Source organism: Tachypleus tridentatus, chromosome 11, assembly GCF_004210375.1.
Source record: "Tachypleus tridentatus isolate NWPU-2018 chromosome 11, ASM421037v1, whole genome shotgun sequence".
In the NCBI taxonomy this organism is placed as follows: domain Eukaryota; kingdom Metazoa; phylum Arthropoda; class Merostomata; order Xiphosura; family Limulidae; genus Tachypleus; species Tachypleus tridentatus.
The window spans coordinates 62,649,007-62,665,700 of record NC_134835.1 but is presented as its reverse complement, the minus strand read 5'-3'; the positions used below and the strand labels follow the sequence as shown (position 1 = coordinate 62,665,700).

The 16,694-nt window shown below is 31.1% G+C and overlaps 1 protein-coding gene across 1 annotated transcript in view; it reads right to left on the bottom strand.

The window, feature by feature from the left end:
* The window catches only part of mEFG1 (mitochondrial translation elongation factor G 1), a 45,018-nt gene extending 28,603 nt beyond the window's left edge, over positions 1-16,415 (bottom strand). Inside the window, exons 1-7 of the mRNA XM_076467525.1 lie at positions 16,101-16,415; positions 14,124-14,159; positions 8,025-8,144; positions 6,751-7,088; positions 6,032-6,148; positions 3,522-3,595; positions 2,471-2,547 (exon numbers count right to left, since the gene is read on the bottom strand). Coding sequence (XP_076323640.1) covers positions 2,471-2,547; positions 3,522-3,595; positions 6,032-6,148; positions 6,751-7,088; positions 8,025-8,144; positions 14,124-14,159; positions 16,101-16,208 — 870 coding nt within the window. The 5' untranslated portion in view covers positions 16,209-16,415. The remainder of the gene's footprint in view (positions 1-2,470; positions 2,548-3,521; positions 3,596-6,031; positions 6,149-6,750; positions 7,089-8,024; positions 8,145-14,123; positions 14,160-16,100) is intronic.
* Positions 16,416-16,694: the final 279 nt, after the last annotated feature.

Below are 16,694 nucleotides of genomic sequence, written 5' to 3'. Positions count from 1 at the left end.
TCTCCAAAATGGAAAGAACATCTTAAACAGAGAGAAAAGAAAAATGGACACCTAGTAACAAGATGTCATATTTCTGCAGGAAAGGGAGATAATCTGAGCTCAGCTGGGGCAAGAGAAAAAAGAAGTGCTAACAAGTATCCAACACTGAGCAGGTATGAGAAAGAACTTAAATTCCAAGAAAAGTTCACCATCCAACTAGCCAGCTATCATAAAAAGAGATAGATGGGAGAAAGCATTCAATAAATATAAATAGAAAAAAAAGGGACAACAGCATGGATTAAAAATATGTCAAATGTAGGTTTTCATGAAATAACAAATACAACATGGTTTGTTTTGAATTTCACATAAAGCTACATGAGGGTTATCTACACTGGCTGTCCTTAATTTAGCAGTATACAACTAAAGAGAAGGTGGCTAGTTATTACCACCCACAGCCAACTCTTGGGCTACTCTTTTACCAACGAATAATGAGATTGGTCATAATGTTATAATGTCCCCATGGCTGAAAGGGCAAGCATGTTTGGTGTGATGGGGATTCAAACCCACAGATTAGGAGTCAAGTGCCTTAACCACCTGGCCATGCAGGACCTAATTCAAGATGGGCTCATGTTGAGTTGAATGGAAAAGCAAGGAATGGAAAGATGAGAAAAAAAAAAAGAACAAGACAAAAACAAAAAGAGAAAAAGTCAAGAAAAACATGTAATAAGCTGTCCAACACACTGACCATGGTCAAACACAGATTGGATGAAAAAGACTATACGTAGATGATGTCACAGAATTGGTAAAGGGAAGAAAAATGAAAAAAACAGGAATGAAGAAATAATATAAGATAGGAAAATATAAAACGAATGTTGCCAGAAATTGAGTCTAACAGCAAAAGAAGATAAAGTTTTCTACAAAATTGCACATCTGTGATAGCCACTGGCAAGAGGAATGGCAAAGCAAACGTTTGTTAGGAGTGAGGCAAGGAAAAGAGGATGACCAGGAATCCAAAAGGGAAAGAGGATAAGAAAATCAATCTAGATGAGGAACAGGATTGAAGAGTAAGTTTGAAAAAGAGGAAAAAACCTGAGAAAATGCCACTGAAAAAATATGAGTAAAGAAACAAAGCCAGACAACTAATATGTACAAAAGAAAAAGAAAAGGGTACAGTAAGAAGGAATGGAACCTTACCAAATGAGTTTCAACAGCAAAAGAACAAAGTATGGAGGAACAAAGCAGAAGAATTGGAACAAACAAAACAGAAAAGGGAACAAGTGTTTACATAAATTATTAGAAGTGCAACAGATAAATGATGAATATAGAATAGAGAATACAGAAGCATAGAGAGAAAAAGATAAAAAGAATACCAAAAAAAGGAACTAAAAAGTGAAACGGGATGTAAGAGGCCCAATCCCCAAGCTGGTCAGATACCAATGACAGGGAATTGGGAATGAGAAGACAGTTAACAAATATGGAAAAAAGTATTAACAAACATGGGAGGTGAAGCACTTGCAGGTGAGAAAGGACCTAGAAGACAAAGGAAAGAGTATAAATCCAAACAAAAAGCAATGAGGAGAAAGTAATTTGGCCAAGAACACAGATATAACAGATCCATTATGCAAGTGGTAATCCACAATGTGTTGAACAATGGTTGCAACAACCCTGACAATTAGTAGGTTTCCAAAAGCTATAGCAGAAATGAGATTAAGTATGAACAAGGTCCCACATTCATAACTAAATATAAATCACCATCATCATCTCAGACATTATGAAAAAATCAAATCTTTTGAAACAAAAGGTAAAGAAAATGAAAACCAAATTTTGGAATGATGCAAATCACAATAAGATGAATACAAACAACAACTGGTTAATACAGTGCCAAGCAAAAGAATAAAATTTCAAAAAAGCAAGCATATAGGAGGAATTATTGTAGATGAAGTGTTGCCTTCCTATTGGTGGAAGGCTTTTGCTGGATGATAACATTATCATGCAGTAGCACAATTCATATATATTCATGTGAAACTATGTGTCAGTTGACAGATGTCTTGAAGGGTGGAAGAAGATAGCTAAACTTAGTTCTGAGATGACATTACTGATGTAACTAAGGTGTCATAAGAAACTCATATCACGTTACTAATGTAACTAAGATATCATAAGAAACAGAGATGACGTTACTGATGTAACTAAGGTGTCATAAGAAACTCAGATCATGTTACTAATGTAACCAAGGTGTCATATTAAATTAAAATAATTCTAGTTGATGTATTTGATGACTGAGAATACTGGTGCAATCTCAAATTGATGAATTCTGTTCTTCTAAGAACTATTTTTCCAGCAAAATATACACCATAACATACTGAAAGAATTTCATTCTAATGGACTGCAAATATATGAATGAATAATTTAGAATAATTAAAGTATCAGTTACAAGAAATATATAAATGAGAACACACACACACACACACATACATACATACAAACATATTACCATTAATTCCTCTTCAGATGGTTGTTTTTCTTCTAAAAACATTTCACCAAGAATATCATCTGCATTGGAAACATGCTCTAAAAATGAGAATGTTTCTTCATTAACCTTCAAATTACCAACATGTTTTTATACTACTCACTACTACAGAAGTGTACAAATGGCATCATATTTAGATTTTTTTTATGTATTTGTCTGTCATCAATGATAAAATTAACTTTACTAGATTAGTGGCATCATAGTAATGTTTGTCTTTCCACCACACACCCACCGACAGAAACTATATACAACCTAACATCACTATTTGGTGCAGAACAAGACTACAGCATTTGAATATACATTATTTAATATTGATAAATACTACAGTGAATAGGAGAAAAAATGAAACAAGTTCATTTTATTTAATTTGAAAACAATTTTTTGAATTAAAATGGTATCATCTGTATTTATCTTTATCCATTTCTACCTAAGTTGAAATTGCAACTTATCAATTCACTTGAACACTGGACTGCTAACTGTATTTCAATACCACCAGGGCTTAACAGCTGGATGTAATCTTTAGGCAACCAACTGAACAATTTTAAGGACTTAAAGCTTATTTTAAAACCTCATGTATTAATGCAAAAATCACTTATTCTGAATTAACTAGCTTAGGGAAAAAAACATCTAATTGTCACTGAGTATAAATAAGAAAATGATTTGAAATATACAACAAACACATAAAAAGCAAAAAAAACAACAAGAGGTGTAGTAAATGGAATAATCCAAAAAAGCCTAATATTTGAAAACTGTTTGATAAGAAATAATACTGAAAACATTTACAGTGAAGACAAAAATATCCCCAAAGATTGAATGACAAAGTTCATCAAGGATAAGAAAAATTATACAAAATTCAATGATACAATTGTTCAGAAGTAAAAAATACTGCAAATGAATAAATTATACAATTGTTCAAAAGAATAAATAATACAGCTGTTCAGAAGTAAAAAAATACTGCAAAATAATGAATGATATAGTTGTTCAGAAGTAAAAAAAAATTTTAATTTTGACATACCTATTAATTCTCGACGTTTTTCCTCCATCTCCATTATCATTTCTTTAGGAGGTTCATCTTCTCGAATAATTTCACTGGAAATAAGGTTAATATTTCAGTGAAACTGTTCTCAAATACATTTTCTGTTTTTAATAAATGACAAAATACGTGAACATTCTAAACACTATTATTACTTAATGTTAATTTCTAACCAAAATTATGATAACTCTGTAGGTTCCTCATAAAACACCTTGTAAGATTTTGTTAAAATTTATATATATTTTGCACACAAAGGTTAACACTATTCTTCAAGGTGATTTTTATTTTAAGTATAAAATAGTTTTAATCTATCTTATTACTTTTCATATTGCATTTACATAACTTGTAGACCCTCCAAAATTAATATCAAGTTTTTAAAGTAAATGTTTATATTTCATTTTCTCTACAATATCATTAACTGTAGATAATATCATCAGTATACAACATAATGGAATAATTAAAAGTTAAAAACTGAAAAAAAATTATGCACCTTTTAATTTCTTGTACAATATCTTTTAAAAGATGTTTTTTAGTTGTAGTTGTAATTTCAGGTCTTTTTCTTTTTTACACATAGTTCAATCATATAATTTACCATTAACTGTTCATCTCAACACAAATCAACAGTGTCTTTTCATTCTCCACATAATATCCACAAGCCTTAAGAACTAATGCAAAGAATGATGTATAATTAAAAAATGTTTAAATTTTGAATTAGGCATTTTAAAACATAATATACAATTACCTAAAATATAATGATGACAGCTGCAATGCTCATTTCAAAATAATAATTGTTAGATTACAGAGTAAAATGAGCTATTTCTAATGGCTATACATGTGAATGTAATGCCTACGATTAGGCCATAAAGCTCAAACAAATGGAAATGGCACATGTCACTGGTTTCAAAAATTTATTACTTATTTCAACTGTATTCATTCAGAGAACTTTGAAATGTATGAATCAAAACATTATATATGCAATCTTATAGTCCAGATGTACATCCACTGCCATTGTATTACTAAAGATAGTGTGCCAAAGTAGAGATTTTTCACAGCTCATTAATCATGAGACAATAAATCTGAAGTTTAAATTATTGTTTAAATTTTTTTTTTTATTAAATAAAGGTCTTAAATTCAGATAACATAAAATTTTGAATCATAACACACATTATAATGTTAATTTCATTTACACACACATTGATAGTAAAAGTATTTAAATTTTGAATGTAAGACAATGACTTGCTCAGAAAAAAAAGTTTAAAGGGGTGACAGAAAAGATATTGTTATAGTCTTGCATGACTTGGCACAAGTCAATAATGAAATAAACTTATTCATGCAAATGCACTGATGATGCATTCTCATACAAAATCTAGTAGGATAATTGGAGAGTAATGTGATTACTAAAAATTCGTTGATGAGGAGTGGAAGAGTAAAAATATCTCAAACTTAATATAATGGAGTAAATGAGTTAATAGTAAAGATAACTGATAAAAATGGAACCCTTAACTGTATTGATTAACTAACAGAATATCAGATTTATCTTTAGATATAAACCAAAGTTTTATTTGGTGGTAAAAATGTCAGGATTATATAAATACTAGTGAGTAGTTTGTCCAAAATAACAAAACAAATACCATGACCATACCCCATAGTATACTCTAGCCTCACATTTCATAGCTAACTGAAATAAGTTTTGCAAAATCAAGCTTGATTAACAAAGAGGAAGAAACATCTGTAAACTCTATAGTGAGTCAAACAAAATTAAGATTAATTATAAAGTGAATTTTTGGTGTTTTCATAGAATAATTATTGGTAAAAATCAGAAAGATTAATAACTTCTAATATACAGAAAAGCCAGTTCATTTTCATAAGACTACATTCTTAAAAACAAAAGTATAACCTAATATTGATGTTAGTCTGTGCACTGAAGGTATAAAATCAAATATGTAGATAACAAAATTGGAAAAATATATTTGATTTATAAATTTAAAGTCTCCATTAATTAAAGATATTTTGTATGTTTGTTTTTTATTAAAAATGTTAATGATGTAACAGGAAAGAGCTTAATTCAGAAATTATTTAAATATTAATTGATATTTTTACTTTCATGATAAATATTATGCATTTGGCTGTAAGCTAAGTGATTTTAAACTACATCTTTACTTTAAGCTTACTATACCAACACTTGCTAACATTATTTCATGGCACTACCACCCCCATCATAGCCCCCTTGCACACCATCACTAAAATTGTAATGAACAAAGAGTAACTAATCTATTCTATCTGGAAAAATACATTCTGGCTTTCAAGATTACTCCTATTTTGAGAAATCAAGAGGAACTGAGTGTGAGGTGACATGACATAAACTGGTTTTTATATAAGTTAGACAGTATATCAATAACATTCATGACTTTCAATTAGTAATAAATTGAAGTCTTCAGTGAAAAATATATACATAATATGTAATTATTAAAATAATATTGATGTTATCTTACCCAAAGTTTCCTTCAAAGTATAAAGACTTTCGTTTGATGAGGTCAACAACACCTGTGAGCTTACTTTCTAATCCAATAGGAAGTTGAAGCAGTGATGTATTAAAGTTTAATTTTGTCCTAAAAAAAATTAACACTTAAAAAAAGTTCAGTTATTTTAGATTCATTATTAACTTAACATGTTTTAAAAACCTTTCTTTGTTTTTACTATTCAACACATGTAAAACTGACAAATCTAAAAATTTCCATTAACTGTTTAACACTAGGAAAAGAAACGAACTGAGAAACTTCCTCAACCAAAAAATGCTAGCACCCTATTGGATGAAAAAAGAATCCAATTACAAAAATTTATTATAAATTAAGTCAAGTCTAATTACTTGTTAATTCCTACACATAAAACATTATTTAAATTAGTTAACTTACTTAAAATAATTGCTAAACTTCAAAGATCTGTCATTTGTTGATGACTTGAAGGAAATATTTACTTTGAAAATACACAGTACACCATAAGTAAGAATAAAACAAAAAATACTGACATTTAAGAGCTATGTTTTAAGCTTTTATTATTAACCTGAATAAACTTTATAACTAAGACAGCACATTTCTATGAGCTGGGTTTTAATTTCCTAGAAAATTTCCACTGCAAAGCTTCATTCAATACTAATTTTAATATCTAAGTGGAATTCACCTCTTTATATTTCAATAGTTTTGTCACAACTAACCTTAAATGAGAAATAACCCGATGATGATTAGCACCCATACGATCTAATTTATTGATAAATGCAATACATGGAACATTGTAACGTTTCATCTGCCTGCAAACAGTTAACGTTTGGGACTGAACTCCACCTACACCACACAACACTAAAATTGCTCCATCTAAAACTCTAAGAGCTCTTTCCACTTCCACAGTGAAATCTACATGTCCAGGAGTGTCAATGACATTTATATTATATCCCTTCCACAAAAGGTACGTTGCTGCTGATTGAATAGTAATTCCTCTCTGTCGTTCAAGTTCCATAGAATCCATTGTAGCTCCTACATTATCTTTTCCTCTTACCTGTGCATTGATGAATTTCAACAAAAGTGGCAGTCAGAAAAAGTTAATTTACATAACTTTTATCCACATAACAGAAAAAGCACTTAAATACAATGAAAAAGCTAAATCCAGATTTCATGCAAGCTAAAATACTAGATACGAGTCTTAATATTCAAATTTGATTCACTTTATTTAAATATAACAAGCTCATAATAATAATAATAATTGCAGAGTAAAACTGACTATGGTTAACAATATGTTTTTATCCTGTAATACTTCTGTCGCATAACATTCAACATTAGTTTTCAATAAGTCCATTACAGTCTCAACATTAAAACTGCATATTTAAGCAGAGATAAGACTTGAGGTCAAAATTTTATTTTGTTTAACAACTGCAAACTGTGCATACTTCATGTTACACTTTATTTATACACATCTACACATTAAGTTTTAAGTTCAGTTTATATTTCCCTTTTTTTAAATACATCCCTTCCTTCTATTTAACCATTGTTAAAAACTACATTACCAGCTTCTGCCATTAGATGATTGTTGTTAGGTCATATTTCTAATTTTTATTGTTTTACTGCCAATAAAATGTTTTTTTTCTTGTTTCATCCTAACAAAAAATATCTGGTCTCTTTCCTCCTTCCACCTACAACAAATCATTACCAAACACCTTTCCCAATACCAGATCCACAACTTATTGTTATTGTGGAGATCAGGTGACAGAGTGCTAGACCCACTATGAATCTTGGAATACCACAATTGGTTAAATACAGTGAATAAATATATTAAAAAATGATATCTAGATGTTCAATATTATATTGAATTTAAACAAAAAAGTAGACCCATATCAAGTACAATTTTACTCAAACATACAAGCACTTTTCCTACTGTTAAGGTGCCTCAGTCTCCACATCTTTATATTTCACCCCTGAAAACACCAGGTTAACATACCTCATGCATCTCTGAAATCCTTCCTGTATAAAAGAGTAATCTTTCTGTTAGGGTCGTCTTTCCAGAATCAATGTGAGCCGAGATGCCAATATTTCGGATGTCTTCCAAACTTTTGTGTTCCTACAAACAAAACAAACAAAAACAACAATAAAAAGATGCCAGCAACATTTGAGTTATTTCAAAATACATATTAATAAACACCAAGTTACAACTGCTTAATTTACATACATACATACATAAAAATAGTCACAAAGAAAATAATACATGATAAAATAAAAAAAAAAAAAATAAAATGCTGTATTAACACCAGAGAAGCATGGTTGTAACTATTATAAAGACACAACTACTTACTGTAAATGGTAAATCAAAGATTATCGTAAAACTTTGTGTAATATTTATATATACGTATTTGACTGCATCTTATAAAAGTTGTACTGTGTCCCATACGTAATATGCAGAAGGTTTGATCATCCACAGAGATTAATATTTTTTTATAACTATACTTCGAGCACTGATTGATTCAAACATTTTTTGTCCACCATAAGTAATACAACTGATAATCTTACATTTAGTTTATGTAGAAAAATATTATTAAAAAGTAAAAAATACAGCATTTTGTCAATTTTTCTTAAGATTCATGCAAAACACCAGAATTTTCTAGTAAGTAGATAATACTTGCACATCCTTTATTAATGACATTTCAAAGAACAACTATAAGGCTGTTCCATACAGCAAAACTTTGATGACAAAAGTTAATATTTTCTCATGCAAGTGCATGTTCTTCAATCTTTAACAGAATACAGGTTGTTCATAAAATGTCAGTATTTTAATGCAAATACATTCCATTTGGTCCAGGACATTATGTTAAAAATATTCTCAGCAATTAACCCTTGAACAGCAAGAATGTTGTAGGTAGCAGCTCACCACAGACATAAAAAATTGGAAAAATAAATTTCTTAAACATAATCTTTAGCACTTTTAATATGAATTTTGAACAAAATATGAAAGAAAATGAAAATAAAATCATAATAAAGACTTATTTATTACTAGTTCAAATGTTTTTAAGGTATTAAAATCATGAAAACATTCTCCAATGCACAGTGCTACTTTACATTCTTTACACCAGGTATTAACCATCTTTCACTTTTTATTTTCTTGTTGTATGTATATGTACATGATATTGTCATTGTCCATGTTTTCTAGCTTATGAAGATAGAATGCTTTCTAAAAAGTTCCAAAAAAATGCTTTTTTTCCAACAAGTCTTTCTGGAACAGTAAGGCTATGTCTTCCTGGGAAAGGTCTTGTCACCCTTCCATACCTTTCCAATAACTGGTAAATTACATTGTAATTAAATTGCCTCAAGGATGGCTTCTTGCCCACTTTTACTAAATACAAGTTAAAAAAATTCAAAATTGAGATATCAATTAGGTGAAAAAAAAAGTGCTTGTACCACTTCACACATTTACAAATGCAATCAGTTTGTCCAATTTGCATGTCACTTTTGTCAAATTGCCTCATGTTTATAGAATAATCTAAAACTACACTGGGTTTGGTTATTGGTTGTTTAGTTTTATAATCATCCTTTCCACTGTATTTCATTTCACCTTTATGCACTATACTAAGCAAAGTAACAGGATGTTTGTCTTTCCATTGAAGTGCTGAAATATTCCCTTGCTTCTTGGTCTCAACATATCCCTTCTTCAGAAGTGCAAATGTAGGCACATTCTTCTAATTAGTTCTAAATGTTTGATAAAACTGGACTTGTTTTCAAAGAGAGAGTTGCATAATTCCAGACTTGTATAATGATTATCAGTATATATGACCTTTTCCAAGGTGGTCTTTCATCAATTGCTTGACCACTGATCCTGATAACCCTAATCAGGGATCTTTGGGGATATCTACATCATTTGCAGAATAGAAAATTACATCGATTATAATTTCTGTCTCACAATCATATAAACCAAAGATCTTTATTCCAAATCTATGGCACATGCTTGGCATGTATTGCATGAAAACAATGTGACCCTTGAAAGGAATCAGATTCATTGATAACTACTTTTTAAAATGGAGAAGATTCCTTAGCTTGATTCTTCACTATGATAAACATTTCTCAAACTTTCCATAATTGTTTGCATTCGGTTCTTTGTTATTTGCAAATTGCAAATATCTAAGAATCTCCCTGAATCGATCTCAAGTAATGTATTTTGGAAAAATTGGAGGTCCTATAAGGGTATCATTTTTGCAATAATCAGCCAACATACACTTTCTTTTTACATGTGGCATAAACATCATCAGAGCAAAAAGAAAAGTGTATATTTCCACCATAGTTGTATCTTCTCATTTCTTACGTCAAGAAGTAGAGGGAGTGTTACTTTCACTTTCTTTGACATTCAAGAATTTACAAAACTCATAATATCTGTTTGTTTCATTCACAGTATGACTCATTAAACTTTGATCAAATATAGCAGTAAAAAATTCATATTCTTTAGATTCATCCATGAGTCTAAATGTACCTATGAGTCCAGCATTTTTACTATCAAAAATATGAAAAAATGGGTTAAAATTGTGACACCATATCCACTAGGAACCAGTGGATTCTGATTCACTATCTAAATCATATTCAGAGCTTGAAACAATTGACTTTGGTGATGATGAAAAATCTGAAAAGTTTTTTCTTCTTTGGAATAATTATCACATGGAAATACTTCAATTTTGTTTTTTGATGAAAAATATTTTTGCTTCATTCCCTTACAGAATAAGATCCAAACAATAAGTAATAATAACAATAATAAAAATGGAAATTACTCCCTGAAAATAAAACAGAGAATTATAAAAGATAACTTACCAAGCCAAAGTCTCACTTAAGTCTGAAGAATGGATACAGGTGGAAGATGAGCAGATCCAACATATGAATACAAAGACACCAAAAATGGTTGTCAACCTGATGACTGAAATTAGCAACCATTGTACAGGGTGTTTGAAAAGTCACTGTGCAGTTTTGTCTGTTAATAAACATATAAGTGCACAGTGACTTTCCAAACACCTTGTAGAATTGTCATAATGGATCATTACCTGATAGTTTCTCACCACATGAAAAATTAAAGCCCAACATACAGCAAAAAGCTTCAGGATACTGATATTATAAGACCTCTTAGCCACAGACCAATACCTTAAGAGCTTTCTGTTGAGCGACTCATGTCCGCCATCCCTAAAGGTTATGTCCATTTGGACATCTGAACAAAGAAAAGGAAGTCGCAGATTCACAGACATACTGGTCTTATCCAACCATCGTTGCATGTGACTTGACTAGGGTAGGAAAAAGGGAAAGAAGGGCCTGTAAAGGATACCATGCAAGATTCTACTGGTCATGAAAACCCCACTAAGTGCACATCCTAAAGGGATAAGGGCTACTACTATGGAAGATCACACCTCCAAAAGTGATAGATCCTCAAGAGATGTAATAGAGGAAGAAGTAAGATCATGGAGAACTGAAAGCTCCAAAGAATGAAGTTGAAGAGGAGAAGATTGGGCCAGACTGAGATGAGTGTTGAAAAAACACATGGACAATATATTGGGTACACTGAAGAAAAGAATTCTCCAACCTGATTAACCAGCTCACTTAAGCCACCTCCAGGGACAACTGATGAGTGTGACAAGTGGACATTGATATTCAAACATGCTAACAGCAGTTTGTCATCCATGGAATGATGAAAGTGCAACCCAAGAACACGTGATGAATAAATGTGCCAACCACCTGAAAAAAACATACAGGGCCAAAGCAAACAAAAAAGGGTAGTGCACAAAACTGATACACTACCCTGTGATGAACAAACTGAAAATGTGGATGCAACAAATGAGATATCAGGATATGCACAAAAGAATTCATGACATCCATCTTGATCATCCACAAACCTAAAAAAAAAAACATCTAAAGTTTATAAACAATTCCATGTTAAAACTTGGTAGACTAAGAAATCGATTGAGGCAGGACAGATCTATCACAGGCTGCCAATTTCTTGTTTTCTTCGGAGCAACAAACAGTTTGAAATAAAAGCCAGGAGATAAATTATGAACAATTTTGATGGCCTATTGAGATAAAAGGTCTTGTACCACACCTCTGACAGATGATAGGATCCCAAGGCAGAGAGAAGAAAACAGGTGCCCAAAGACAAAAGGAGAAGGGGAAGAAACTGGAGTATAAGTCCCTCTGGTAAAACTCAAATAACTCACTGATCTGATGTAAAAGTTTGCCAAAGGGAGACAAATTCACACAATCAAGCTCCCACTAAACCAGAACCCAATGGTAGTCAACAGTACTGTTGGTACTGTGCCCAGCTACATTGAATAAAATGACAAAATATGGAACCCATGGATGAAAGAACAAGTAAGGACTGAGATGGATAGGAAACAAGTACATATGATTATTGTGGTCCTGACTGTGACAAATGAGCTACCATAGAGGAAAGAGTAGAGAGTTGACACAAAGACTCAACATGTGATTTCAAACTCTCAGGTACATAGTCGAAAACATACACCCATATAAAAGGGGCCACATGTAAATCCATTAGATAAGTGGCTAGCAAATGTACATGGGACCCATAAGATCCCTGAAATGGAGAAACCATATGTGTATAGCAAAAACCAATGATGAGAATCAAGCCAACATGGAGGTAATAAGAGAGAGACTGTCCTTTGTAAACCCTTCAGAATCTCAGTGTATCACCTCAGCAAGGAGATGGATGATAGACATATACCATAGAAGTAAAGTAAGAATAAGAAAGATGGCCTGAAAACTGAGCATGGGATAAACATGCATAGAAAGATCAGGGATCTCCTCCCACATAAGTAAAATACACCACAGCTGTTTAGAGTCAAGAGAAAACAGGCTAATGGAAAACCAAAACAATTGATCCACAGAGCCCATGGAAGGTAAAGCATCCTGGTACCCTCAACAAATTGCTCAGTATGAACCCCAATATCCAGGAAGAATATGAACACTAAATACAGAAAGAATAACTATCATGTAATAACAAAGATGTGAATTATAAGAAATCAGGGAAATGGATTAAAACATAAAATACCTGAGAAAACACCATATTAGGCATAGCTGATTCTGCAGGCTATCAAAAGTTTCATCAACCCAAACAGATATGGCTTGTTCAGGAGAAAGTGGAGCAAGTTTAGAAGAAGCTGGTTAACCCACAAGCATACTTTAGATCCAACAAAACTTTAAGAAATATGTTTACCTAAATTTGATATATGTATAAAGACAAAGATGAAAGTTATCTGTAAAACTGTGCACTCATAGTAAAACCTATATGGAACAGATCCACAAGACAATAAGACAAAGAATATCAAAATGTCAGCCAACTTTTTTATCCAGAAAATATGGCCCTAGTAGAATATGAAAATTTTAGACTATTATCCAGTGTTCATGATAACAAATGTTTTGCCCAAAAAGTAAATGCATAAGATTTAACATCATGGATTGAAAAATTTCCTTCATAATGCATCCTACGAATAGAGACTATAGTCTCTTCATGTTGCTTCTTTAAATCCATTCACCATTCTACAGATTACAAAAAAATGTCATAGGCAAAACAATTTTTCTTAAGTGTTTGGATAAATAGAAGTTAAAAAACTAAAGTGTTAACACACAAACTGTTATAAAATGTAACCAATGACAAATGTCAATGCTGGAAAACCAAAATGTTTAATTACACCAGCTGTCCCCAAACTATTTGGAACCCAACATGAACTGCTTTTCTTAACATAACATAAACTCCAGTTATAATGTCACTTCTTTTAAATGAGAGTTGTACCTTCCATGTTTCAGTCCTCGTCTTCAGCTGAAACTTTCTTTTTTACATGCTCTAGGATTCCATGAACCCATTTCTCAAATAACTTTAACTTAAGTGACACTATTGGATATTTTATTTTTGGTTATAGCACTAACTTATGATGATAAATAAACAGCAAAAGTAGAAGCAAAATGCATATACTTTTTTTCTTAATTTTCTTTATTAGTTACAACTGTAACGGTAAACTATTACTTCAAATTGGCTACAACAAAATGTTAAGTCACAAAAATCACTTACTGTACTAGATGAACTTGCATAGCATGCTCGAAGTATCTGAAATTAAAATTTAAAAAATCTTTTTAATGCAATGGTGACACAATATTACCTCCCAACAACTGTTTATACATATTCAACAATAGCCAAACAATATACATTTTTTTCCTATTAAAAATCATACAATCACTTGTATTCATTTAATAAAGTAATTTCATTATTTTACTTTGATATTAGTGTTAATGTAACTTAACAACACTGAAAAAATATAACAAGGTATGAACTTCACAAAAAGCAAGGTAACTCATAACCATTCAATCCACTTAGGTCACCCATTTATTTCTTAACCATCATAAGATAAATCAAGCCAGATGTGGTCATTTATTATCCCATACCTATTTAAGAAAAGATTTTTTAAATATTTTAAGCAGGTCCCATCATCTCATCTGGCAAATCTTTTTAAGATAAAAATAATTAGGTTTCATGCAAAAGTTTCCTATTTTCATGCTCATCTTTCCAAAAAAAAAAAAAATTACTTTGAGATTCAGCTCATGATTAGAATAACAGGCAGGTAGATTGGACATATGAAACAGTTTGCAGGTAAAAATGAATTCCACTGAAGTAGAAAGTTTGGGAAAGCTCTAAAAATTTCCTTCAACATAATTTAAAGTAAATCTGCAAGACACTGAGAGAATGTGGAAAACCAAGTATAGCAAGATGGAATTTGAAAAAAAAACATTCAGAGCACAATAAGTTAAAACAAAAAGAGGCTGTGAAGTAACTCTGAGATAAGATGAAACTTCCTGAGACTAAAGATATTAATTTTAAATAAATTTCCATGGGGTCCCATGCTCTTTTTCAAGAGTAAATACAGCCAAAATTAAAAGTTACAAATATTTTTATTTCTTGTTTTTGAATTTCATATGCAATGCTGTATTGTGGCCTACAGAGTGAATATTTCTTACCATGATCAATAACATGTAGACATTTTACCAACATCATAATAGTACAAATTCCAACATCAAATGTCCCTTATGTAATGTAATTTTAAATTATAATGGATGACCAAGAGACAGCAGTACATTACTGCAAGTGGATAAAACATGTTAAGCATTTATAAAGTACATGTAAAGTGTATGGTGACAAGAGTTAAATTATAGAAACATTAGGGAAAAGCAACCACTGCATAATTACATTTAATATTTTGACAAACTTAAAGATCACAAAAAATAAATTTTTAGTTCTTAATTTTCAAAAAGCTAATTCTCGGACTATGAGATTAGATTTAATCCTCATGATTGTTTGTTTGTTTGTTTTTGAATTTCGCACAAAGCGACATAAGGGCTATCTGCACTAGCCGTCCCTAATTTAGCAGTGTAAGGCTAGAGGAAAAGCAGCTAGTCATCACCACCCACCGTAAATTCTTGGGTGACTCTTTTACCAATGAATAGTGGGATTAACTATAACATTATAATGTCCCCATGGCTGAAAGGGCAAGCATGTTTGGTGCAACTGGGATTCAAACATGTTAATCCTCATGAACTAAAATAATTTGTTAAAGGGCTACAGTTCATGAATAAAAAACAAGATCTTAAAATATCAGTAAACAAGTCACTGATGTCATCGAGGAAGTGTTTATTTCAGAGCACATTTTCAAACATGGTAGAACAAAAAACCAGGAAACAAAATCCAATTCCAGATTCAATTTTATTTCTTTTCACCTCCAGAACTGTGATAGGAGTTACCTGGGCATGCTATACATATATGCAAAGTTGTGAGCTAAATGAATATAGAATAACAATTGCATATCCATAATATATTAGTATATAGCTTGTATATTACTACATCACTGATATGCACTTGTTCGATATCAATTTAGCTTAAAACTTTGTGCATATATTATAACGCAAGACAATGAATTGATTGTCAGGCTCAAAACAGATAAAGAAGAAACTCAGAAAGTAAAGAACATGTTAATTAAAATTAAACTTCAGAGCCTACCTCGTGTAACCATTTAACCTTTAAGTTTAAATTCAGTTGAAAGTTATTTCTTCTCGAACAAGTTCTCGTCAGAAACATTTCAACCGGAATCCTCGTTTTCCAGAGCATCTTAAATTTAAGTTAAAATTTTAAAAAGCCTCAACAAAGTTACTACACGTAAGTTAATATACATATAAATAAATAACAAATTTTATGTTGTATCCGTAAATATTTAGTATTATCTTAAATACTGGTACTTGTACATCGCACACAAAATTATTTCTTAAGACTCTAGCATGGAAACTTGCATAATATAAAATTAAAGCGACATCTCGTATAATATTGCTTATAATAAAACATAAAATAAATACATTTATTATTATTAGTAGTAGTAGTAATAGTAGTAAAAATAATTTTAATTTATTTTTTGTTTTGATTTTTGAGAGCAAAACCACAGTGAACTATCTGCTGTGTCCTCCACAGAAAATCGAACCTTGAATTTTATCGTTGTAAATCAATAGATTTACCTATGTCCAATTCGGGGGCATTGATATTAAGAACATCTATTTTGATTAACAATAACAAAAGCATAATTAAATTCAGTGTTGAAAATCC